The 23,615-nt window shown below is 49.1% G+C and overlaps 8 protein-coding genes across 8 annotated transcripts; 4 read left to right on the top strand and 4 right to left on the bottom strand.

Annotated features, from left to right (window-relative positions):
* Positions 1-434: 434 nt before the first annotated feature.
* TGAM01_v201341 (hypothetical protein) lies at positions 435-1,463 on the bottom strand (the record flags this gene model as incomplete). The annotated part of the gene is made up of 1 exon (XM_018804703.1): positions 435-1,463. The coding sequence occupies one exon, from the start codon at positions 1,461-1,463 to the stop codon at positions 435-437; it is 1,029 nt and encodes a 342-aa protein (XP_018661971.1).
* A 1,160-nt stretch (positions 1,464-2,623) lies between these two features.
* Positions 2,624-4,098, bottom strand: TGAM01_v201342 (hypothetical protein; the record flags this gene model as incomplete). Its single annotated transcript, XM_018804704.1, has 2 exons — positions 2,624-3,783; positions 3,843-4,098. The coding sequence occupies 2 exons, from the start codon at positions 4,096-4,098 to the stop codon at positions 2,624-2,626; spliced, it is 1,416 nt and encodes a 471-aa protein (XP_018661972.1).
* A 502-nt stretch (positions 4,099-4,600) lies between these two features.
* Positions 4,601-5,131, bottom strand: TGAM01_v201343 (hypothetical protein; the record flags this gene model as incomplete). Its single annotated transcript, XM_018804705.1, has 1 exon — positions 4,601-5,131. One exon carries the CDS (start codon positions 5,129-5,131, stop codon positions 4,601-4,603), a length of 531 nt encoding a protein of 176 aa, XP_018661973.1.
* An 886-nt stretch (positions 5,132-6,017) lies between these two features.
* On the bottom strand, positions 6,018-8,875 carry TGAM01_v201344 (hypothetical protein; the record flags this gene model as incomplete). The annotated part of the gene is made up of 3 exons (XM_018804706.1): positions 6,018-7,162; positions 7,227-8,551; positions 8,625-8,875. 3 exons carry the CDS (start codon positions 8,873-8,875, stop codon positions 6,018-6,020), a joined length of 2,721 nt encoding a protein of 906 aa, XP_018661974.1.
* Positions 8,876-12,031: 3,156 nt separating this feature from the next.
* TGAM01_v201345 (hypothetical protein) lies at positions 12,032-12,847 on the top strand (the record flags this gene model as incomplete). Its single annotated transcript, XM_018804707.1, has 1 exon — positions 12,032-12,847. One exon carries the CDS (start codon positions 12,032-12,034, stop codon positions 12,845-12,847), a length of 816 nt encoding a protein of 271 aa, XP_018661975.1.
* A 534-nt stretch (positions 12,848-13,381) lies between these two features.
* On the top strand, positions 13,382-14,391 carry TGAM01_v201346 (hypothetical protein; the record flags this gene model as incomplete). The annotated part of the gene is made up of 3 exons (XM_018804708.1): positions 13,382-13,729; positions 13,790-14,225; positions 14,288-14,391. The coding sequence occupies 3 exons, from the start codon at positions 13,382-13,384 to the stop codon at positions 14,389-14,391; spliced, it is 888 nt and encodes a 295-aa protein (XP_018661976.1).
* A 2,226-nt stretch (positions 14,392-16,617) lies between these two features.
* Positions 16,618-20,484, top strand: TGAM01_v201347 (hypothetical protein; the record flags this gene model as incomplete). The annotated part of the gene is made up of 10 exons (XM_018804709.2): positions 16,618-16,949; positions 17,013-17,470; positions 17,526-18,489; positions 18,541-19,035; positions 19,104-19,374; positions 19,429-19,467; positions 19,520-19,784; positions 19,835-19,971; positions 20,022-20,144; positions 20,206-20,484. The coding sequence occupies 10 exons, from the start codon at positions 16,618-16,620 to the stop codon at positions 20,482-20,484; spliced, it is 3,363 nt and encodes a 1,120-aa protein (XP_018661977.2).
* Positions 20,485-22,264: 1,780 nt separating this feature from the next.
* TGAM01_v201348 (hypothetical protein) lies at positions 22,265-23,537 on the top strand (the record flags this gene model as incomplete). The annotated part of the gene is made up of 3 exons (XM_018804710.1): positions 22,265-22,483; positions 22,555-23,118; positions 23,202-23,537. 3 exons carry the CDS (start codon positions 22,265-22,267, stop codon positions 23,535-23,537), a joined length of 1,119 nt encoding a protein of 372 aa, XP_018661978.1.
* Positions 23,538-23,615: the final 78 nt, after the last annotated feature.

Below are 23,615 nucleotides of genomic sequence, written 5' to 3' on the forward strand. Positions count from 1 at the left end.
TGTCGGTTTATGAACAATTTTACCTGGTAGCATAAGTATAGGCCTTGTGTGAGTCAATTGGTTCCTCCTCGTTCCAGTTTGACCAGTGCGGAGCTACATCTTTATCAACATTTTTATTTCACCATAAGCGCGGCAGAGTTCCGATAGGATGCGGTAGTGGCTCCCAAGAAATCCCAACGGATTTTTTATTCTTATTTTTATTTTTTATAAATTTTTATTTTTTTGCCGTTTCTAGAAAACGCTGCCTAGTAGTTATGAACGTGAATATCACGTGTCTAATATAGACGCATCAGAAAGCATTCTGTACACTCTCTTATAATGAACAAACAGCCACACGAGCGTGTACCATATATTCTGAAAGCGATTTCAAACTTCATAGGCCAGCCTCATTGACATGCCAATGACCTTGTTTGCTGGTACTATTGTTCGACCGACTACATTTTGCCTGGCCAGCACGCATGCGCATTCTCCTTCCGCCATAAAGGGTCATGAGCCAGAACAATTTCCACCTTGGAACCTTGAGCTTCTTGGCCCTTTGAGAATGCCACCACTCTATCCAAAGAACCTCGTGCTTCCCCAGTATCGACGTGGATGCTTCGCTGTCCACCATGTTCGTCATCGTACAATCCGATATTCTTTTCTCCCGTAATCAGGCGCCTATCATGGCAACAATCCGCAGCGAGATAAACCCATCGTTTCTCTCCAAGCCGAGCGAGCAAGTTCACATGTCCGTAAATGTGGCCAGGCGTATCAATGACATAAAGACTGCCGTCACCGAAGAAGTCCAGCGCGTTTGGAAACTCGCCCAGGGGCTTCCATGACCATGAAGCCGCCGCGGCTGGTGGCTTGACTTGGCTATTTGCTGGCACTGGCGTGTGCTTTGGGGCATATGGCTCGTTTCCATATTTGCCTGTGCGAGACACTGGTGGGAATTCAATGGTGCGGAGCGCAGGCAGCTCATCGTCGATGAAGAATTCACCGGGGCAGAGTGGCCCGGCACCATTCTTGAAGAGATTCAAAGTTCCAGATCCCACAGCAAATGTCGCAGAAGGGAAATCCGATGGCGTTCCCGTGTGATCGAAGTGAGCGTGGCTTATAATGATATAGTTAATGTCCTTGGCCGGATCCAAAAGAACGCCGCTCTGAGCTCCCGGAGCTCCAGCAACGCCATTGCGGAGGCTTTGAGCGCAGTCGGTGTCGGTGGTTATCGGCTCCCAGACAGAAAGACGCTCTTTCTGCGCGGGAGAATACTCCAAATCGCGCTTCATGCCAAGGTCAAAGACAAGGTTGGCTACGCTGCCATCGGGAGACGGATGCCGAATGAGAAATGAGAGAGTTGGAACGAGATTTTTCTTTACTGGGTCGGCATCGGTTACGAACATGCGCTCTGGCAGACTCAAATAGCCAGCATCCAGAGCGGAGATTGTAACATACACAGGTGAGCTATCAGACGCTGTCGCCATGCTGAACTTGGGATGAGTAATAAGCTTGTGTCGACTTGACTCGACGACTAACAGAACAAAGTGATGGCTTCCAATTTTGAGGTATTGTGTTCGTGTCAAAATGCAAGGCGCGCCTTATCAACCAATTCGCAAATCCCTCTCCCGATCCCCTCATTTCCCCCGCTTCATTGTGCAACCGCAATCAAAGCATTGCGCATTTACCTGCACCTAAATGATATCATGATGATTGCACTGATTAAAAAAAGGGCCAATTGCAATGTTAATAGCCGGTTGTAAGTTATATAAATACTACCTTGAAGGAAATTTTATAACAGAGGTGAAGGCTCGGATGTAGTCACTTCATGCTTTAGTCTTCTAGGCTTAAGTGGCTGTTGTGCTTTGATAAGCCACTCATGTAGCATCAACCGATATTACTAATGACTGATTACCACGGCGCAACAGCGGTCATCCGCACTCGAGTTGCTGGTACAGAGTCCGGAGAACGCGTTTGCCAGCATGGACGGGATCATAAGTTTTACGCCAGTCACAATGTTCACCGCATAGCCTTTGGACTTTGTACAAGAAATGCACATCAACTTCTGCAAAGGACTTTTTCGTATGCATGGATCAGTAACTCGGGTTACCCAATATACCATGTCGTCCATATAATCGGGATACTAATAAGCACTAAAATCTTATTTCAGCTTATTAGGCATTACGCTAGTACTAGCGGTAAGTGTTTATAAAATGTTATAAGGAAAAATAATAATACGAGAATACTACTACAAAACACTAAATGTGTTCTGAACGTAAATAGAGATACATCAAGGGCAATAATAACTTGAAGCTATAAGGAGTTTAAATACTTTTTGAACGTATATGATCGACTGGCCTCACAAGTTCATATAATAAATTGCAAACGCAATTGCAGATACTTGACCAGATCTGTTCTTCGGATCATTTTATTCCGCGCGATTGGATTTGTTTGACGTTGACGGCTCTCGATGCAGCGCCGAGGCGAAAACAGCTACGAGACGACAGGTACTCAAAACTAGCTTTGTATCAGACCATACACTTGTAGCGCTATATAGTATCGAACGCTGCTATTCATTTTTCATGCAACCAATTGAAGCTTTCATTAAATCTCCACCATTTCAGCCTAAGCACCATCTAGGCGCTCATCATTCGCTCTTTGGCAGACTCTTATAGCCATGCCAGACCAAAACAATAACAGCAGCAAACAAAGACGTCGCTCCCGTTAAAATGACCATGGGCTCATACTTGTTGCCCGCAAAATGCTCTTGCACAGTCTCTCTCGGCGCCATCAACGCCGCACTCAGCGGCCCAACCAAGATATTCCCCACGCCCATTAAAAAGACGAATATCGCATAGGTAGCAAACACGGTCGATGGATCATCGCTGACGGCCCGACCCATTGCCACGCGCATAGTGCCGAATCCGAAAGCAAAGAAGCCGTAAATGAAGCTGAAGACAGCGAGAAGAGGGAGCGACTTTGCCAGGCCCCAGAATGTGAAGGATGCGGTTGCAGCAAATGCGCAGCATATCGTCATTAACAAGCCCACGTGAAGATTCTTGTCTGAGAGGTAACCAAATGCAAATTGCCCGAGGACCTGTGCAATGGACATAAGAGATACCAGCAAGGCGCCATTGGTGGAGGAAATGTCAAAGATGGAGGCGTAAGAGGGCAAGAAGACGACGGGGAAGAAGAAGCCAACTCCTTGAACCAAGACCGCTGAGCCGTATATCCAAAAGAGAGGCTGCTTCAAAAAGTCCCAGTTAATCCTCGCCAGGTTAGCCTGATCCGAGGCTGGCAACCTAGCTTTGAAAAGCGGCAGTAACGGCGCAGTCAACACGGTCATGGCCACCGCGCAAGCCCGCAGCGTGACTTTATATCCATATCGTCTGAGGAGAGCATCAAGAATAAAAGGCAAAACAGCTCCCGTTGCGCCCGACGATGCAGATATCAGACCAAACGCCATGCCCTTTCGCGCCACCCACCACTCGTTCACCATGCTGACGATGGGCATGGAGATGAGCACGAAGCCGATGCCGTAGAGAGCCCCTTGCGTGGCGATGAGGCCGCTGACGGACGATGTGAAGGAGGCGGTCAAGAGACCTGTGATGCTGAGAACCCATCCGAGGTAAATTTGATGACGCTGATACTTGGGAAACTTCCTTGCTAACATTGCGGAAAATGGAGATCCAAAGTAGTAGAATCCGGTTGCTAAGACCCCAACGACGGGGATCCGGACAGCATCGTCTTTGAACTCGGGCACGGTGGAATAGTATCGCTGAAAGACACCAAAACAGCCGGGAAAACCTGTTTATTTAACGATCAGATAGCTGTTTACGGAAATATTCATTGCAGATGTGATTTACCCCAAAACAAGGCGTCGAAAGCAAAGGCCCCGAGAAGAGTGCACCAGGCATCTCGACCGCGGTCAACGGGTTTCAACTCTTGCGTGACAGGCTCATTCGTTTCATCTTGAACTCGGGAATAAGGCTGCGACAATTCGAATTGCGAGAGCCCTCTTTCAACCTCCTGATCCTGCTGAGTTGTTCCATTGTAATTTGGAGAATGCCGTCGTGACGACAGCTCGTATTCCACTGCGAGGGTCGTTTCAGTTGCACTCATGGTTCCTATTCGGCCTTGTTTCACTAATTGACGCCAATTGGATCAAACAACAACAACAGCAACTCTGCTTCAGACAGAAACAACAAGCAAAGAGAATCAAGACAATGCCTTCCAAGTCTGTTCTCTCAACGCCATTGATCTTTAACGTTTTTCTAGAACCTCCCTCTCCACAACTTTTAGTGCCCGGCAATCGCGATGTCGGAACCCGACCTTAGCCGCCCATCGCCAAGCCAGCGGGGTTCCATCAAAAACCCACCAAAGAGCTTCGGCAGTGACTCAAATAAGGTGAGTTTGCGCCTTTCTAGCGACAAGTAGACGCAAGCCGCGCAATCGCCCGTCGCCAATAGAGGGGTGCTTCGGCTATAGTTGAAGCCGCCCTGTGCCAAGTATACTGAAACGAGGCAGTTCACGACGAGATATCTCAAAGGCGCGCCTTGAATCTAAAGTCTATCAAAATTCCTTCTATCATCACAAGTCCTTCTATGCATATATCTAATTCCATCTAAGCCTTCGTCTCGCCATTCTCCTTCGGCTTCGCGCTCCCTCTCACAAACTTCGTATGATGTCCCTTCGTCACAAGCGTCCTCTTCTCCTCCCCATCCACCACCTCAACCTTTTGTATCAAAATCGTCACAAACGCCATCGATCCCCCAACCTTCTCTGCCGTTGCCACAATCTCAACGACATCTCCTGCGCCCGCCGCACTGCTCAGGTAGCTAATGTGCATGTCGACGCTCGCGCCCGTCTTTTCCCTCAAATCCCATGATGCAATGGCCAGCCCCGTCGTGAAGTCTATGAATGCCGCTGAGACCGCGCCGTGAAGGCCTCCCTTGGAGTTTAAGTGTGTAGATGTGAGAGTGAGGCGGCTGATGACTGTGCCGGCGACGACGGAGGTTTGCTTTACACCGGATAAGAAGATGTTGTAGATTGTGCTGTTTTGAGTGAGCCAGTGCGAGAGCTGCTCGACGTGGGCTGTTCGCTTGGCTTCGAGCGCAGTCTGCTCGGGGGATGGTGGCAGTTGCTGGGAGGCCATATCTGCGTCTTTTCCGCTCCTGTCTTTGTCTAGATATGAAGTGGCAGTGAGAATTGAGAAAGGCTGAAGATATGAAGTGCTGATGTTGAGGTCCGGTTCCGCTTGAGAATTTTCAGTGGGGAATTAACGCTACCACGCATAGCCGGCTTGGAGATGGGTGTAACTCACGCATACTCAAGATGGGACAGTAAAGGCCATAATGGGAATTTCAATTGTAATCAACTCATCTTATGAACTCTTATTCAGCAAATATTACCACTTATACTGTTTTCCTTTCAGCGCTGCACGCTTTGTGCGTACGATTACTGCCGTCGCACTCTGTGAAACATAAATTCAGCCTCTTACACGCGAACACTTTCAGAGTCAATTAAGCAAAGTCATTCATTAAGTTCACCTTATCTGTGACTACGGTAGCAAAGTTTCGATAATAGCTACTGCCCGTAATGCATCTTCGAATGGGAGAGAAGCTTGCACTTGGCTTCCTCAAAGCCTTACACCATTACATATGGCGAGTATAAATGTTGTTTAATCTCGAGCAAAATCTTTTGATCTTTCAAAGTATTTCATATCTCCGACGAGGGATTAAGGGTTTTAGATAACTCAGGCCAATATAGGTCTCAAGCTTCTCTTCCGCTCTTCACTTACAATAGCTTTCTCTCACCTCAATGCAGTCGTATTCGAATAAGCGCAATATCAGAGAAGCGACAGGTATCAAGCACATGGAATTTGCACAGATTCACAAAAGGATGATGGCACATGTTTGTTTTTTTCATATTAGACTTGCCGGACTATCTGAGCTGTATTGACCTATCCAGTATTTCATGTGATGAGTAGTTTAAACAATAGCATCAGTTCATATCATATCCATCGTGCACTTCGCATTAAATTACAATGCAACGGCAATCGCCCAACCAATGGCAAAAACTCCAGCTACAATGCTTATCTCCAGTCTAGCACCTGAGCTTGGGGGCACGGCCGGACCAGTAGGCTGGCTTCCTCCGCCGTTGCCTCCGCCGTTACCACCACCGTTACCGCCGCTTCCACCAGAGCCGCCGCCAGATCCGCCGTTGCCTCCGCTACCTCCGGATCCTCCAGATCCTCCAGATCCTCCACTTCCACCGCTCCCTCCAGAGCCTCCTGAGCCTCCAGAGCCGCCGCCGGAGCCGCCACTCCCACCACTGCCGCCACTACCGCAGCTAGAGCCGGTTGAACCAGTAGCACAAGCACAAACTGAAGAAGCTCCGGTAATAACAGCATCCAGCGATGCTGCTGGGCACGCCGTTGCAACACATGGAACGAGAATCTGGCTCAGGCTAGCTTGAGCTGCAGGTTGACACTGGCAGGCGTAGTCGGTAACACCGCAAGAGATGACCGGAGCGGCACTTGTGAAGCAAGCCTGGGCGCACGAGGGAACAGCTGTGGTGGCAACGGCACCGCAGTCTGGAGCTTCTGAATTGCAAGTAGGGCTAGCACCACCACTTCCTCCACTTCCTCCACTTCCTCCAGTTGATGATCCGTTGCCGCCAGAGCCAGTGGGACCTCCAGAGCCACCACCTGAGCCAGAAGGACTACCTGACGCGCATGTGCCAGGAGCAAGAGTGGGCGAAGCGCTGGCGCAAGCACACACGGAACTAGCTCCAGTAATGACGGCTTGGAGTGAAGCTGCAGGGCAAGCTGTAGCCACGCATGGAACGAGGAGCTGGGTCAGGCTAGACTGCGCAGCAGGCTTGCACTGGCACGCGTAATCGTGGACATCGCATCCAACACCAGGGGCGGCGGATGTGAAGCATTTTTGAGCACACGAAGGGACTGCTGAGCTAGCCACGGTATCGCAGTTGGGCTTGACCGTCACTGGCTGGCAGTTGGATGTAGAGCCCGAGTTACCGGGTCCCGTAGTCGTAGGCGGCGGTACGACGGTAGATCCGCCTGTGGAGTGTGATCCGCCGGGTCCTGTAGTTTGTGAACCACCTCCACCAGGGCCTGAAGTTGCACAGGTACCTGGGCTGGGAGGTGCTGTAGCACAGGCGCATACTAAGAAAGAGACAATGTCAGTACAGTAGATTCTCGAAATGCCTATGGCAAGCTTGATTCTTACCTGATGAAGCTCCAGCAATGACAGCCTGAAGTGAAGCTGCAGGACAAGCGGTGGCAACGCAAGGAACCAGAAGCTGAGTCAGGGAGCTCTGAGCTGCTGGCTGGCATTGGCAAGCATAGTCATGAACGTCACAAGGGATCTTTGGAGCTGCGCTCGTAAAGCAAGCTTGAGCGCAAGAAGGAACAGCCGTGCTGGCAACGGCACCACAGTCTGCAGTTGTTCCTGTGCATAGCGGGCCTGAAGTTGTAGGAGGAGCCGAGGTAGTCCCACTGCCTCCAGTGGGAGCTGAAGAGGTCTCAACAGATGAGCTGGAACCCCCGGTGGTGGTGGGAGGCTGGCTGGTTGTGGGAGGCGCACTGGTAGTAGAGCCTCCTCCTGTACAAGGAGTTGTTGGATGCGCAGTAACACAATCGCAAAGGGAGCTGACCTGAGGAAGAACACCTAGTGCACCTCCTCCGCAGTTCCCAAGAACGCAGTTAATAGCTGCAGCCTGAATAACGTTGTTCTTGCTGCACTGGCACTCATAATCAGAGACAGCACAGCTGGCTTGACTTACGGCAGCAGACTCAATACACGGTTTTGCGCAAGCAGACACGGCATCGGCGCTGGCCTGGCATGGAGAAGCTGAGTCGCAGCCACTGGTTGTAGTTGGGGGCGCTGAAGTGATTGGACCAGTTGTCGTTGTGCATGGCTCTGTAGTGGTAGGTGGCTCAGAGGTAGGAGGCTCGCTGGTAGTAGGAGGCTCACTTGTTGTAGGAGGCTCACTTGTTGTAGGAGGCTCGCTGGTGGTAGGAGGCTCGCTGGTGGTAGGAGGTGTGCTTGTGGTAGAACCTCCTGAGCAAGGAGTTGTTGGATGGGCTGTGACGCAGGCACATAGAGAGCTAACTTGGGGGAGAACACCAAGGGCGCCATTTCCACAGTTCCCAAGGACACAATTAATAGCTGCGGCCTGGATAACATTATTCTGGCTGCATTGGCACTCATAATCAGAGATGGCACAACTGGCCTGAGTTACGGCAGCAGACTCAATGCATGGCTTTGCACAGTCAGAAACAGCATCGGCACTAGCTTGACAGGGCGAAGACGCATCACAGCCAGAGGTTGTAGTCGGTGGTGGTGCTGTGGTTGGCGGCGTTGTAGTTGGTGCCGTAGTTGGTGGTGCAGTAGTGGTAGGAGCAGTGGTGGGCGGCACGTCTGTCGTGCAGGGGGTAGAAGAGGAAGGCGGCTGAGTTGTAGTGACGACTGTTGTACTTGTAGAGCAAGGCGTGGTAGGATGAGCAGTAACGCAGGCACACAGCGCGGAAACTTCATCCAAAACAGCCAGCCTATACCATATCTGTTAGCACCTCTTATATGGACTTGTATTAATAGAGAAACCTGAAATGGGTTTATACGAACGCTCCATTACCGCAGGCACCAAGAACGCAGCCGACTGCTGCATTCTGGATGACATCTGTCTTGTCACATTGGCATTGATAGTCTCCTGTAGCACAGGCTGCTTGGGTGACAGCAGCGGACTCAATGCAATCCGTAGCACAAGCCGCGATAGCATCAACGCTGGACTGGCAAGGCGAGGTGGTGTCACAGCTCCAGCCAGCGACGACCCGGGCGAGGGCTACGAGGCCCACGGCACCGACGTTTTGTCTCATTGTCGGGATGCTAAATGCTGGATATCAAGAAGAAGAAGATCAATTGGATCCAAACAAGCTTCAAGACGAATCCAAGAGAAGTCCGGGGTATCAGTCCAGCGAGTGAACCCAAGACTAGCCTGGAAGCACTTGGGAAGGCGATCAGCTGGCGTGGGGAGAAGAGACGGCGAGGAGATGGATATATAGGCGCGGGCTCGGCATGGATGTCCAGAGTAACACCTTTGCTAGATTCATGATGCCCATATTGCTTTTCTGCTGGGACGATTCCCATTCCGTCGTCGTCCTACTAGAAGATGCAGACCAAGCGAGCCCAATACCACTCTCCAGCGAGTTATCTGCAGCAAAATCTCATGACCTGAGCATACCAACATTAGCAGCCTCGTATTAATTTTAAAATCCTGCGGTTGGTACAGCTGTTCTGCATAATGGCCAGCTAAAAGGCACGAAGGATGGGCTGCTCGCGCGCATTATTGGTCCCCCCCGGACGGCGATGGTCCGAATGTAGCATCGAGCAAGACGGTGGGGTGGAGCTCAGTCGATGGTAGGGGTGGTTGCCGAAGAGCGAATCCTAGCCATCCACTCTTTGTTATGACGCCTCGACTGTCTTTGGGATTGCTTGGCCTTCGTACACAGCTGCAGTCCAGCATGATGATGCGGGGAGCGAGCCAACCGATGGCCCGAGAAGATAGTACAAAGACGTCAATGAGCGTCAATTGGGCCGACAGCTACACCAAAGTATGACCAAATATCTCGTATGCGGATGCAGCTTCAAGCTTGATTTCAGAGAGGACCTGCAAGTCAGAGCCTATATGGTGGGATCTCCTGTAACTGCCCCGGATCTTTGTCCTGGCTCGGAGAAGCATATTAGACTGGCTTATTAGTTCTCACCACTCTTCGGGAGAAAACCTCTTCGCATACCCACTTGCCTCTAGAGCCCATTCTGGCGGGTATTGTTCCCAATTTGATTCGGCTGGCCCCTGTTCGGCTGGCAATAACCACTGCGGATATGGTCAGGTAGGACGACACCGCATTAGCATAGTATCCTCGAGATCCCAGTTGGATTGCTTGCTATATCCTCCACAAAGACGATTTCCCATAGACGCTGTCGATGTATGTAACATGGCCTGATTGTCGATGGCCAGAATATCTGCCTAGTTCATATTATGAGGAGATCAGCATCCATGGAAGCTCGGATACTGCCGAGTCCAAACGAAGCACCTTCTCTTTGAGAAACAGCCTCGAACGAGGTCTTCATCCGGTAGCATCCAACGTCGACATGCCTGGAAGGACGGGAAACTCCTAGATGTGGCTGATGGAATCATATGTCAGATCAAATCGCCCAAAACTTCTTCGACTGAGCCTCGGCCGGCAAGCTCGCTGCCAGGAACAGAGGAGCTATTGGGCAGCTAACATCGTCAAAGCCCGCAAGCCTCTCCAAATCTGACCAAGTTAGTTGGACGCCCAGCAGCAGATTCACTGGCTGCGCGTAACGACCAGAACCCTGACAATGGCATAGGGCTAGGCTTGTAAGAGGAAGGCCAGTGGTGCTTTTGACAGGACGTTACATCCGATATATGGATTTGGCTAGCCTCATCAGCCAACGTGGAAGGGCCGCGCGGGGAATCCATGCTCGTTGTTCCAGCCCGACGAATCAATATCATCCACACCAAAGCTGTGAGTAATAGCATCCATCCGTTAGAAAGGGAACACGCCGAGCCACATGTGACGATGAGATTGCGGCTTGACAAAATAAGCCAATGATGCTATGAACCTATTAGCCCAAGGTCATTTTACGCGGGTGCCTAGAAGACTTACATACCCAGATACGAGTTCACGTTCTGTAGCGCAGCTCGTAGCGTGTCCCGCGGAAGCGACATCCGGGCATCGTCGGGCGAAAGAAGAAATAAGTGGCTAATAGGCGCCTGGTAGAGAGAAAGGGGACGTCCTTTTTTGGCGCATGGCCTGATTAATATTGATCCGGAGCATGAATGGGGGCCGGCCTGGGGGTACTTTCGAGTCTGTACCTGTAAACCTGCGAAGACGACAACACAGCAACTTTGTGTTCATTTTGGGACTGAAGACAAATTTCTACTTCTTTGATAGCTAGCTTTTGTGTATGGAGAAACTATGCAGTTCAGATCGGACATGTTTCTTCTTGGCGATTTAAATGGTGGCAGCGCCATTATTTTTGCCAAGCTTGTAGAGGCAGCTCTTGGCAATCCGCCAAAAACGTACCTAGTTTTTGTCGCTTCTTCAACATCTCCTCCAGCAGCTCACTCTGGAGAAAGTGTAGACCAGAGTTCACAAGCATGTAAGTAAAACTCGCGGTTTATCTTATCTCAGCCCAGGCACAAGCAACGTCTGTGCTCGATGCACTATTGTCGATCTCCCGCCATCTCAGCCACGCTCGTGGCATCTCCACTCCTTATCACCACTGCCTATCTCGACATGACTCGGTGCCACAGTGAGATCCAGCAGCGGTAGCATCTATGATTCGATCAGTTACCAAACAAGCTGGAGAATTGGAGCCGGGCGCGGTAGAAAGATACTTTTTACTCTTTTACTGAAAAAGCAACAACATGAGCTCAGAATAGTTACTCTGATGTCACTTGAAGTAAGATGAAAGTTATCGGCGGTCTTATAAAGAGCTGAAGTGATCTATCACAATTGAGAACATGGGGTCATTGACTTATCTTGAGTCCATTACCAAGTACACCTTGTTGTTTCAAAGAACATTTTCATATACAACAAACAGATTACAGTAGACACAATAAAACCATGACTTTCAGGAGCACAACGCATTCCTACAGGGTAGCTAAAGAGGCCAATGGAAAGCTAAGACTTCCGTCCTCTCGGTATAACAGCTGGCCTTTTTCATGCATTATCTCTCAAAATAAACTCTTATAGCTTGACCAAATCTTTCTGCCTCATTTGGAAGACGCATACGCCGCGGGCTCCACAGCGCATTGATCTCACATTTAGATGAAAAGACGACACCAGAATAGCGAGAGCACTCAATTGCCCCGCATGGCGTCATAACTGGCTTATATATCACTGCACGAATTACTAAAAGCTCTTCCGGCACAGAGCCGAGCAAAGGATAAGCAATTGTTGAATTGGCATCACATCGATCATCTTCAACCAACATCCGCCAACATGTCTGAGCAACAGAATGCCCCGCACGCTACGTTGGACCATATCGTGATCCTCGTCTCGGCCAGCGACCTGCTACAGCTTCCTGAGCGCCTCAAAGACTCATTCGTCGTTAGCCCTGGAGGGACTCACGCAGGCGGCGACACATTCAACAAGCTGATCCTGTTTGAAGACGGCGTCTACATTGAGCTCATCGCATTCGTCGAGGGCATCGATCCCGAACTACGCGCAAAGCACAGATGGGGAGGCCAGCCGGAGAATACCATTGTTGACTGGGCATACACTCTACCTCATGAGAGCGACTTTGGAGCAGTTCAGCAGAGAGTGAAGGACGCAAACGCCGGATTTACGTACAACGACCCGGTGGCAGGAGGCAGGACGAGGCCAGACGGAGTTGTCCTGAAGTGGGCTCTTGGAGTTGCTCAAGATGCAGACGGCAATGGAGTAGAACCCGGCCATCTGCCCTTTTGGTGCCTGGACAGAACTCCAAGAAGCAACCGAGTGCCATATGAGGAGGACAAGGCACAGACGCAGCATCCCTCGGGAGCACACGGCATTTCTCGACTCCGCCTCAACGTGCCTTCAGGCCAGCTGTCACAGCTTCAGAGCGTGTATGATGCTATTCACAATGTCGACAACACTGCAGTAAGCGAAAAGGAGTGGCGGTTTAACACGCCAAATGGCTCAGCGCAAGCACGGCACACGCTCGGTGTGGCCTCAGAAAGCGGGTACAAGATTAAGCTCGCATTTAAGGGGAGCGTTGGAAGCCCGTCATTCCTTGAGTTGCTGCCGAATATTGTAGTCAAATTTGAGGAATAAATGTCATCTTTTGATTTGCTCTGTCATCTCGAAATGGAACATACCTTATGTACAAGTACCCATCATGATTCCTGCAAAAAATACTGCAGGGCAGTGATTACGCTTTGTTAACGGAGGTCCGCTCACTTGAGACTGGTTTCAATGAGCAGCCAGCTGTTCAATTTGTATATGACTATTCACTTTTCATATGGAAGAGTTGTAAATGTTGATGCCGCATGCATCATGCGCACTGTGCGAAGCTATTGTCGAAACCGTACAAACACAATGGTTTCGCATCCGGGGCGTAACCGGTACTTGCTGCACCACCATGTGGCACAGAGAACCGCACGTAACTCATACTCCATGTAAGCTTCCGACGCGACGCGACAGAGCTGCTGCCGCCCACCGTCTCTGCATCGCAGCTCTGCTACGGCCACGCCGCCGCCTTCTGGACGAGGTTTCGGCGCCTCAACAGCTCCCGTCTGCATTTATGAAGCTGGATCCGCCTTGTTGAGCCTCAATTCGCCCTCTGGCACCGCCACGCCCGCGCCCAAAATGCCGTCCGACGAGAACGACAAGGCCCACGAGGAGGTTCCCAGCACGCAGGGCGACGTCGAGATGGAGGAAACCGACAATCCCGTCCAGATTGTAGAGGCTTCCAACCCAGAAGAAGGCGGCGAGCGCGCTCCGCCAGCGGCGGTGAACGTGGAAGATGTCGACGCAGAGGCCGATCCGGTGGACGAGGAGGAGCGCAAGTCATTTGCGAGCCACCTGAAGAGCCCCATCGTCACCCTCGTCGTCGGCAAGGAGGAGCCCGCAGTCCTGAAAGCGCACCAGGAGTTCCTCGTGCGAAGCCCGTACTTTGACGACATCTGCAAGACCTTTGCCGAAGACGAAAGCATAGTAAGGCTTCCCTTTCCCATCATGTGCTGTGATCGAAAGAGCTAAAACGAGACCCTCCAGCCTCGCTCAATCGACCTCCCAGACGAAGACATCGATGCCGTCGGCTGCTTCCTCGAATTCTTGTATACCGGGGAATATTTCCCCCGCAAGCTGCCCGGCCAGCGAAGTCTCGAGCACGATCCCTCCGTCCTGGCGGTCGACGACTCGGGCATCCAGCTGCTCAGACACGCAAGGATCTATACCCTGGCCCAGAAATGGGGCGTCGCCGCGCTGCAGACGCTCTCTTCATCCAAAATCTACTGCATCAACTCCACCGTCAAAGGCGAGATCGAGTATGCGCGCTACATTTATGCCCACACCGCGGTCGACGATACGACGATCCGTGCGCCCGTGGCCAACTTCTGGGCTACAAGGTCGCATACGCTGCGGTCCGAGGCGGAAGACGAATTCAAGGCGCTGTGTCTGGAGTTTCCGCAGTTTGGTTTCGATATCTTGAGTAAGTGTCTACTATTGGCGCGTTACAATCATGAGAGGGCAGACGCAACTAACACTTTGCAGCGCGTGTGTTGGACGACAAGCTCAAGAGGGAGCGCAACGAAAAGATGCACCCTTCATCTGGCAGTGTTCGCAAGCGTCCTCGGCACGGCAGCGGTGTTGTGTAATAAAATTAAGAGAAATGTTTCTCTGTGTACAGCTATTCTTCGTTTTTTTTTCTCTCCCGGGCATGGGTTTTGGTATTCGATGCATGCATTCTGCTTAATCTAGCACTTGAGGCGATGCTGGATGCCTTTCACGGCTCTGTACCTATAGGACGCGGCAACTTGGATGCGATGCTGTTACTGAATTATTTGCTAGCCTGGCGCAATTCGTTTGCTGGAATGGATTTGGATTCGGGCTTGCGATTTTGGCAGCGGAGAGGGACAGCAAATGTTGCTTGCTTGATCCCGATGCTGTCATTGTCTTCACAATGAATGAGCCCTGGGGCTAGCTTAGATGTTATAGCATTTTAGACCCAGCGAGGGATTGTTTCTGAATATTCACAACCGACATTCGATGACCCTCGCTGTACTGATTTATTAAATCGGTCTTAATGAATAGTAACTGAATACGCTTCCCTTTCACCAGGGCTCTGTTCTAAGCCATCTTGGGTTCAAGTTATTTACATGTAAAATCGCGGTCGACAAATTCATGCGCGCTAGTGGGATGCTTTTGCTGATGTCAAAGCGATGAAGAATGCGGAGTAGTCAGATACTCTGTAGAGTGTATGTGCCGTCGATCAACTACTTACTGAGCTGCCCCTTTGATAGGCCGGCTTGGGGCATGTATATGCAAGCGGACAAGACTACTCTGCACGCTAGGGATACTTGCATTTTGGTGTTGGTCTAAACTGACTGCCAAAAGATGACTTTGTTAACAACATGTTGCGGAAAGTGAGGGTTCGGAATTGATGTGATTGGTGGTGCACATAGCCATGTAAGTCGTTTGGGTGCCCGGCATGATATCATGACCAAACATGGTGCTCGCATTGCTTGCAGAATTGGTATATCCCTCCCTACCCGATGAGGCAGTTTGTAAAGGATCTCCAACGGACCAAGGGAGTAAACGTTGTTTGCCAAGCCACCACCACCACCACTTGCTCAAGAGACTGGCCGATAGAAGTGGGCTGGCCAACAGCACTGCCACACTTCCGCAAACCACCAAGACTATCCCGCGGAGTTCAAGGGGGAGGGGGTTGAGCTTGTATCCCGTACAATGACCATGCCCAGCTTTGCATTCCTTCTGCTCTTCCTCTGCTTACTGAACTGCAGACGTAGGGGGGCAGCCTTTGTCGCTTTAGGCCCAGCCGCCGCAAGCCTCAATATCTGCCATGTGGAGTCTCGCTGCAACTGAAGGGTCCTGAAGGGTCCTACTCCATTTAGTTTCCGCCGGTACCTTGCTTAGGCACAGCATGCTACAGTTTACCCCTCTTTTTCTTTCACCGACAGCAACACTTTCTGTCCATTGGGCCTTGATTGGCCACCGCAGCCACCGAGTCGCGCAGCATACGGGATTCTAGAATTTCCATCACAAAAGGATAAGGGACCACTCATTGCCTTTGGACAGTGTGGACATATGCATCGCGGCCCGATTCGCTGGCCTGTCAGACGAACCGGTTTCTGGAACGTGAGAAGCCTGTTTGGTGGCTACATGAACACCATGTTCGGCATGGCGGGCCTCTCGTTTATACCGGCATTGAGCTTCAGTTTCTAGTCTGAATGGACCCCTGTTGCCGAGAGAATGTTCCACTAAAGGAGTTTTAGACCGAGTTACTGCAAGAGGTCAAAGGGCCTTTGATGTGTGGCTGCCATGTGGTAAAGTTGCGACAAGGCTTGAATTGGTTGTAGGTAAGGATAAATCGCTAGACGCTCCAATGATCTGCTTACTGCCAACCAAGCCTAATTGCTTGTCGATCGATGCAACAAACGCTTGATCCAATCAAACATGCGCCATTCATTTGTCATCTTGCTCGAAACAATTGCATCGCCATCTGGGAATCCTCGGTTCACCGCTATTATGTCAATATTCGCGCTTTAGTATAATTGGGGCAAAGTACGGAGTAGGGGGGTGTCCACTAGCTATATCGTGAACCGCCGAATAATAAACGGACACGAATTTAATTTTCCGACCTCTTCTCAATGCCAAAGTGGCTCATACCGTATCTCTATATATTAAACTTATAGAACGTGTTCTTACTTGTTCCAATTCGGCCCGTGAGAAACAATAACTGCGCTGCATCTGCGCTCGCGAACCCCCCTAAAAAGAATTGAACCTCATACAAACCAAGCTAGATTGTCGCCTCTTCCCCTTTATGGACGCCGCATTGCTACCTACTTTTAATTTTCAACACCATGACCGACTTTGATGAAATCAAGGACCGGGATCCTTATACCTTTATTCCGGCTGATGAATTCTTCAATCACTTCGACAACGACTTGTTCGATTCATGTATTAGACAGCCTGAGAGAGCTTCATTTGATGAAGCTGACCAGCCAAAAATACAGATCAACGGCGAAGCGAGAAATGTGTTTCAGAAGGGCAAAATCTTTCGGCTCCACGAACAATTGGAGGGTGAACCAGATGAAGAGTCTCTGCTATTGATAGAGTTTATACGACCTCAGGTCTGGAGAATTCGCTTCAACCCGGTAAATGCAAGTAGATGCAGCTTTAAAGATGAAAACAGGTAAGACAGCATTCAAGCCATGTACTATAGGAATTCGTTGACTTAATGCATCGCCAATAATAGCCGTGCTATTGCATGCCCTAGCATGTCTGAACTTATTACGAAATTGGATGACTTTGAAGGGCTTGATTGGAGAGTCGAGCTCATATCCAATGTTCCGTCATATTACATCCTGCAATCTGTGAAAGCTGGTGCTGAGAAGCCCGAGGTTCAGCTTTGGATTCAGAAAAGTCCCTTTCAGATTACTGCTATCAGGCCTGTTAAAAACAGCCGCATCGTCGAAAAGTTCGCCATGCCTAGTACCATTGACGAGGCTCTTCGGCCGCAGGTTGACTTACAGCCAATTCAAGGAGTTGAAAAGGCCGTCATCTGGAAGACCAAGCCTAAGCCGCTCAAGTACATTTCCCGGGGTAGTGCGGCTGTCCTGTCTGTAGAAGCACCTGCTACAGCACATTATATGGGATTTGGCGAACAAGGAGGGCGAAATTTGTTCAAATCCAATACATACATGAATTACTTCAGTGAGTTGGGAGAGAAAAGCTGCAATGACATTGTACTGACTCTTTTTTCTGCAAGATTTTGACAACATGAAGTATCAAAACGTTTACGGCAATGGTCCTCTGGATGAGCGAGAGCCGCTCTACCATACAGAGCCTTTCTGGATGGAAGTTGCTAGCCACATTGGATTCCAATCTGTTCTTGCGACAATGATTGACAACTACTCTCATACCTGCCTTGACGTACGAAAAACGGATCAAAGAACGATCCGCATTGCCACAAGATTCAACGAGTTCAATTGCATGATTGTAGCTGCAGACAGAGTATCTGAGCTTCTCAACGTATACACATCAATCGTTGGTAAGCCGAGCCTCAAACCGCGATACGTTCTGGGGTATCACCAAGGATGCTATGGGTATGACACCAAAGAGGCGGTTCTGCAATGTGCTCAGAAGTATCGCGATGCTCAGTTCCCGCTTGATGCAATCCATATAGACGTGGATATTCAGAGGGAACACAAAACTTTCACTATTGACGACAGACCCGGGCATTTCCCCCAGCCTAAGGAGATGTTTGATACACTTAGACAGCAAGGTGTGAAGTGCTGTACAAACATCACGCCTCACATTAATTCTGCCAAAGACCCTGAGTATACGACCCTCAACGAGCTCTTGGAAAACAATTACTATGTTGAAGACAGGCGAGATCTTGCGAGGTCAGATTTACGTCCATGGCAAGACCGGTATCATTACTGGGACTATGGCAGGCGCGTCGTGACAAATCCATCCGAAACGAGACCCGACTACAGAATACCCGATGAGACCGATTTGTCCGTGACTTATAACGCTGGAAAGCCGTTCCGTGGCGGAGTCTACTACGGATGGGGAAACGGTGCTCCGGGATATTACCCGAATCTGAACAACCACGAAGTCAGAGAATGGTGGGGGAAGCAGTTCAAATATCTTTTTGAATGCGGTGTCGAATTCATCTGGCAGGACATGACATCTCCCTGCATTGCCCCCGAGTATGGAGACATGAAATCGTGAGTGAAGGGAACCACACTTTACATATACATCGCCACTAATCTGTTCAGATTCCCCTTCCGACTTCTTCTGGACAGTGATACCCGACTCAATGAGTCTTACGAAGAAGTTGCAGTGAAAAGAAAGGCAATTGAGATATGGGCGCTCTACAGTTATAACCTATACGAGGCCACCTTTAACGGTCTACAAAATCTCCATCTCAGCGGAACATTGGCAGAAAACAATACTTCATTAACAAAGACCAACCAAGAATCAACAGCGGGCAATGAGTTGGCATGGAGAAAAGGTCGACGAAACTTCATCATTGGAAGAGGCAGTTATATCGGAAGCCATAAATTCGCTGGTCTGTGGACAGGAGACAACGCTTCCACTTGGGACTTCCTCTCGACCTCTGTTGTGCAGGTCTTGGGCCTTGGACTCTCTGGTAATGCAATTTCGGGACAGGATGTCGGCGGCTTTGAATTCATCGAGCCAGATCATAATTGGGCAAATCCAGAACTTTTGATCCGGTGGTATGGCGCCTACTCTTTGTTGCCCTGGTTTCGGTAAGTTGAGATCTTGTTCCTCTAGCCCTTTACACCGTAGCCATTTTAACTGAGTGTGCCCCGTCTAGCAATCATTATACAAAGTATCGGACCTTCCTTGATGGTCCCCACGAAGGCGAAATGAGAAAAGATGGAAAGCAGTTCCAGGAGCCGTATGCCTACGACCAACATTACCGAGACAACATGCACCATTTCCACGATCCAAGAGAGGCCTTTCTATTTCGTGCCGTGCTCCCTGTGTGCAGATACTACGTTCGGCTTCGTTACAGTCTAATGCAGTTGTTGTACGACGCCATGTTTGAAAATGCTATTACAGGGATGCCAGTTGCGAGATCTATGGTAGGATAAACCGGTGGTGCTGCGATGGACTTGGCTAACGTGCCTCTGATCTAGATTATTACCGATGACCAAGACGCAACTTTATTCTTTGAGGTGAGTTTATTGTACAGGATATTCAATTGACTAAATTAACAGAATTAAATAGAATAAGTGGTTTACAAACGATCAGTACCTGGTCGGAAATGATATCCTCGTGGCACCACCTCTACGCGCCGAAGCATTCTTTGACCGCCATGAAGTCTACCTACCATACCCCGATGAATGGTTCCCCATAAACCTTTACCCCGATGAGCCTTTGGGCACAGCTTTAAACCCAGCTATTGGCGGTGGAAGCCGTATCTTCTGCAAATGCAACATTAGCCTCGAAGACGACCATATTCCCAGAATCACTCCCATGTACATTCGCGAAGGTCAGTTTTCCGCTGTCTATAGAATGAGGAGCTATACTAACTATGACTAGGCGCCATCATTCCCAAGATAGAGACGAGGATGAGCACGCCTGACTGGTATCCGAATGGGTATCCAGGTGCAGAATCACAGATGAAAGCGCCAGAGGCAAACCCGATTACCTTCCATGTGTATCCGGGTAAAGATAACGTGAGATCTGCAATGCCTTTCATGAAAAACTATATACTGATACGTTATAGACTTATACAATGTACATTGATGATGGCATATCAACCGATAGCGAGCCGTTGTCCAAAATCCCAAACTTAACAAACGACCTCAAACCTGATGCGGACAAGTACTGCGAAGTACGCATCAAACAGGTAAATAAACACAGCCACCCTCGTAGTGAAAATGTTTTCTTGTAAGTACTAACATGACCAGGTTACTATGATTAATACAGAAGAAAAATGCACGCGAGTGCTCACAATCGAAGCCATACAAAACGGCTACGAGAAATACAAACAAATTGTTGGCGGCGAATACAAGGTGGTTTTCTGGCATAAAGAGTCAGCGTACAGTAATGATATTGTTGTGGGGGGCTCGCTTGGGCCTATTTCAGTGCAGCATTTGGAGCGCATTCGGGCAACGGTTGTGAAATTTGCAACTGATGTTGTTCATGTGAAGGGTGGGATTACGATTACGCTTATTTACGATAATTAGCATTTAATATCTTAGCGGCGTTATAATAGTTAATGATTTGAGCATGGAGCATTGATGAAAAAAAATATTGGTCCGGAGTATCGTGAAAGCTGTGTCGTGTGTGGTATACGGCTGCTTCGGCCGCCATGTTTTGATACGACGCCCGTATCTTACCTTCATTTTAAAATGAATCATTTAAAGCTTATAGTAATTGCTTGTCAGACATGAGAAATCATTCTAGTAGCAGGTATATATCACAGGACCAACGGCACTAATTCCAGATCAAGCAGTAGATGAAGTTGGTTAGTCGTCAACGAGGCCTCCAGTTCAAAAATGGCTCATCAAATGTTTTGAAAGAATTATTCAGTTCATCCACTCGAATTAAATCTAAATGAAACTGACTTATTCTGGCTTCCTTTCGGCTTATCTCTCGCCCCATTGGGCTGTTAGAACGAGCATATGAGCCTATCATTATACACAGCCATAACGTCACGTGAAAGTCGACCATTTTTACGAGCCTGAACCCCCTTGGCCACTTTGATAAAGAAGTGATACATGATTAATACAGTTTTAATTTCGGATACAATACATATTGGCTCAAAGACAAACCCAAAGCAACGCTAATGCTCGACCGACGTGGCCAGGCGCCAAATCCTACTGCCAGCTAGACGAATCACTTGATGTTTCTACAGAAGGCTAGGCACTTGATCGTCCATTGAGTGGTCGTAAAGCTCTATTCCTTCGTTTCTAGACAATCTATCGTCTGCACTAACATCTTCTAGTTCATGTAAGGATCATATAGTGTCAAATGCAGTGCAAACAAGCTTTATCGTGAAAGGCTGAAGCTTGGCGCTATAATATATTCACAATATCTTTTGAATTCAGCCTTTGGCTAAAATATGCACCCAATCCCAAACGTGACATTAATCAGCACTACGACTCCTTTCAAACGCCGTCACGAATCCTACGCTGCGCCTACGTGTACTCGGGCTGCCTTCCCGAATGGGCCCGTTTTTTCCTATGCCATCCGCCTATACCAGCCAAAGATGCGGATCCAGTTAATTGTCTGGGGTCGACATTCTAGGGAGATACACTGCCGGAATAAGCTTCTAGGTTTGAAGTAATTGCGCGTCATGAGGCTTCGCATATGCCACTACGATTCTATTTACATGACTGTATTCTCTTTTGACACCAGTACTTCGCTCTCTTTTTCCGAAGTCTAGCTGCATGGAACGACTACTGTGATAAAAGGGCCCAACTTAGATATGCATGTTAGGGAGGTTATGGCTGCAGTTAAGAAGCTAAGCTTTCGCTACTACCCATGTTGGCTGCAAAACACTATGCTCGTCAGCCACGGCGATTTTCTAGCAGAGATAGTGTGCGTCGTGGTCTATTGGATGCTACGAGGCTGAGCTGGCATATGCCGCGTGTACCTGGTCTCGTCTCGCCAATCGCGTGTTAGAAGACGGCCCGCTTATTGGCTTAGCTCGGTTGCGGCTTCAACAACAGGAGCCAGCTAATATCGTGATTATGCTGGGAACAGTATAGTTTTAGTAACTAATAATAGAAGAAGGATTCAGATGCAAACAAAATATGGCTGAGGATTGATGCCAGGGATGGTTCTTGTGGTTAGACGTCGACGTAATTCTGAGAGGCGCCTCCAATGTTTAAAACTCTATATATCGTGAACAAAATCCTTTATATCTCGCCTCTAAACCCACTGGTGTTGAAGGAAAGAAAATTGCTCACTTACAATTCCAACTACTCGCATTGACTAAACATCTTACATCAATAACACCTGATGGCAACTACAACAACACACGTGGCTGCAACGGCCACTTCACATGGTGCTTTTCCAGCCTGTACCACTGCAGTCCCCGGCAAATATGGCCAGGTGCCGTTAGACGCCTGCAATTCCTCGTACAATGCAATCCCAGAGTTTATTCCTGCAGTCGTAGTGTCCGTCCTCTTCGGCACTCTCACGCTCATCCACATAATCGAAGCAGTGGTATACAAAAAGGTCAGTAGTGCTGGATGCCCCTTCATCAACACAATGATTTATGTTTCCAAGCATTCTTACGATGATATTAGGGATACACCTGGGTCCTGATCATGGGAAGCGCTTGGGAGACGGCAGCGTTCATTCTACACGTTCTTGGCGCGCATAACCAACAAAACGTCGCCTTCGCAACAGTTTGGCAAATTCTCTTTCTTCTGGCACCGCTCTGGATCAATGCGTTTGTTTACATGACGTTTGCACGCATTGTCCATTTCTATATGCCGGATAGAAAAGTATGGATTATCAAAGCCTCTCAAATCTCGAAACTCTTTGTCTTTGCAGACTTCTTTTCGTTCGTCGTCCAGGCCGTAGGTGGCGTCATGGTCTCTCCCGGCTCTTCCGCTTCTGTCCAACAGACCGGCCTACATGTCTACGAAGGTGGTATTGGAATTCAAGAGTTATTCATTATCATCTTCTTGGGTCTCATGATTACATTCCATATTCGCTTCGTCAAGCTTACACAAGGACGTCTTTTGTTGCCCGAAGAAGTCAACTTGAATGAAGAAAACCAAGGTCGCCTTGATAAGAACTTCGAAGATCCAAATGGCTGCTTCTGGCTGCTCTACGCGTTATATGCCGTCCTGGCATTTATTACGGTTGGTTTTTTTCCCGTCTAGAATTGAGGGGGCGAGGTCTTCCAGGTTCACAGCGCGCTAACCAACGTCTTGTTATTTCTTAGATGCGCATCATTTATCGATTGATCGAATTTACAAAAGGACTCGACCCTTCCGTTAACGCACTTCCCTTCCACGAATACTACTTTTACGCCCTCGACGCATTCCCAATGATGGCTGCTCTCCTCATCTTGGCCATTTTCCATCCGGGTCGCTTCATAAGAGGCCCTAACAGCAGCCTTCGAGACGCTACAAGGGCAGAAAAGAAGATTAAAAAGGCCGAAAAGAAAGAGCGCACACAGGCCAAGAAGGAGCAGAAGCAGATGGCTAAAGAGGCGAAACAGGAGCAAAAGAGGCTGGATAAGGAAGCCAAAAGGGGAGGCTTTTCTGATCAGGCCTAGAGTGTTGCCAGGCGCACCTCTCTTCTAAGCGCTTATGACATGAGTACATCATTGCATGATGATGATCGCGAATTTCCT

Source organism: Trichoderma gamsii (assembly GCF_001481775.2).
Source record: "Trichoderma gamsii strain T6085 chromosome Unknown Scaffold_3.2, whole genome shotgun sequence".
NCBI lineage: Eukaryota > Fungi > Ascomycota > Sordariomycetes > Hypocreales > Hypocreaceae > Trichoderma > Trichoderma gamsii.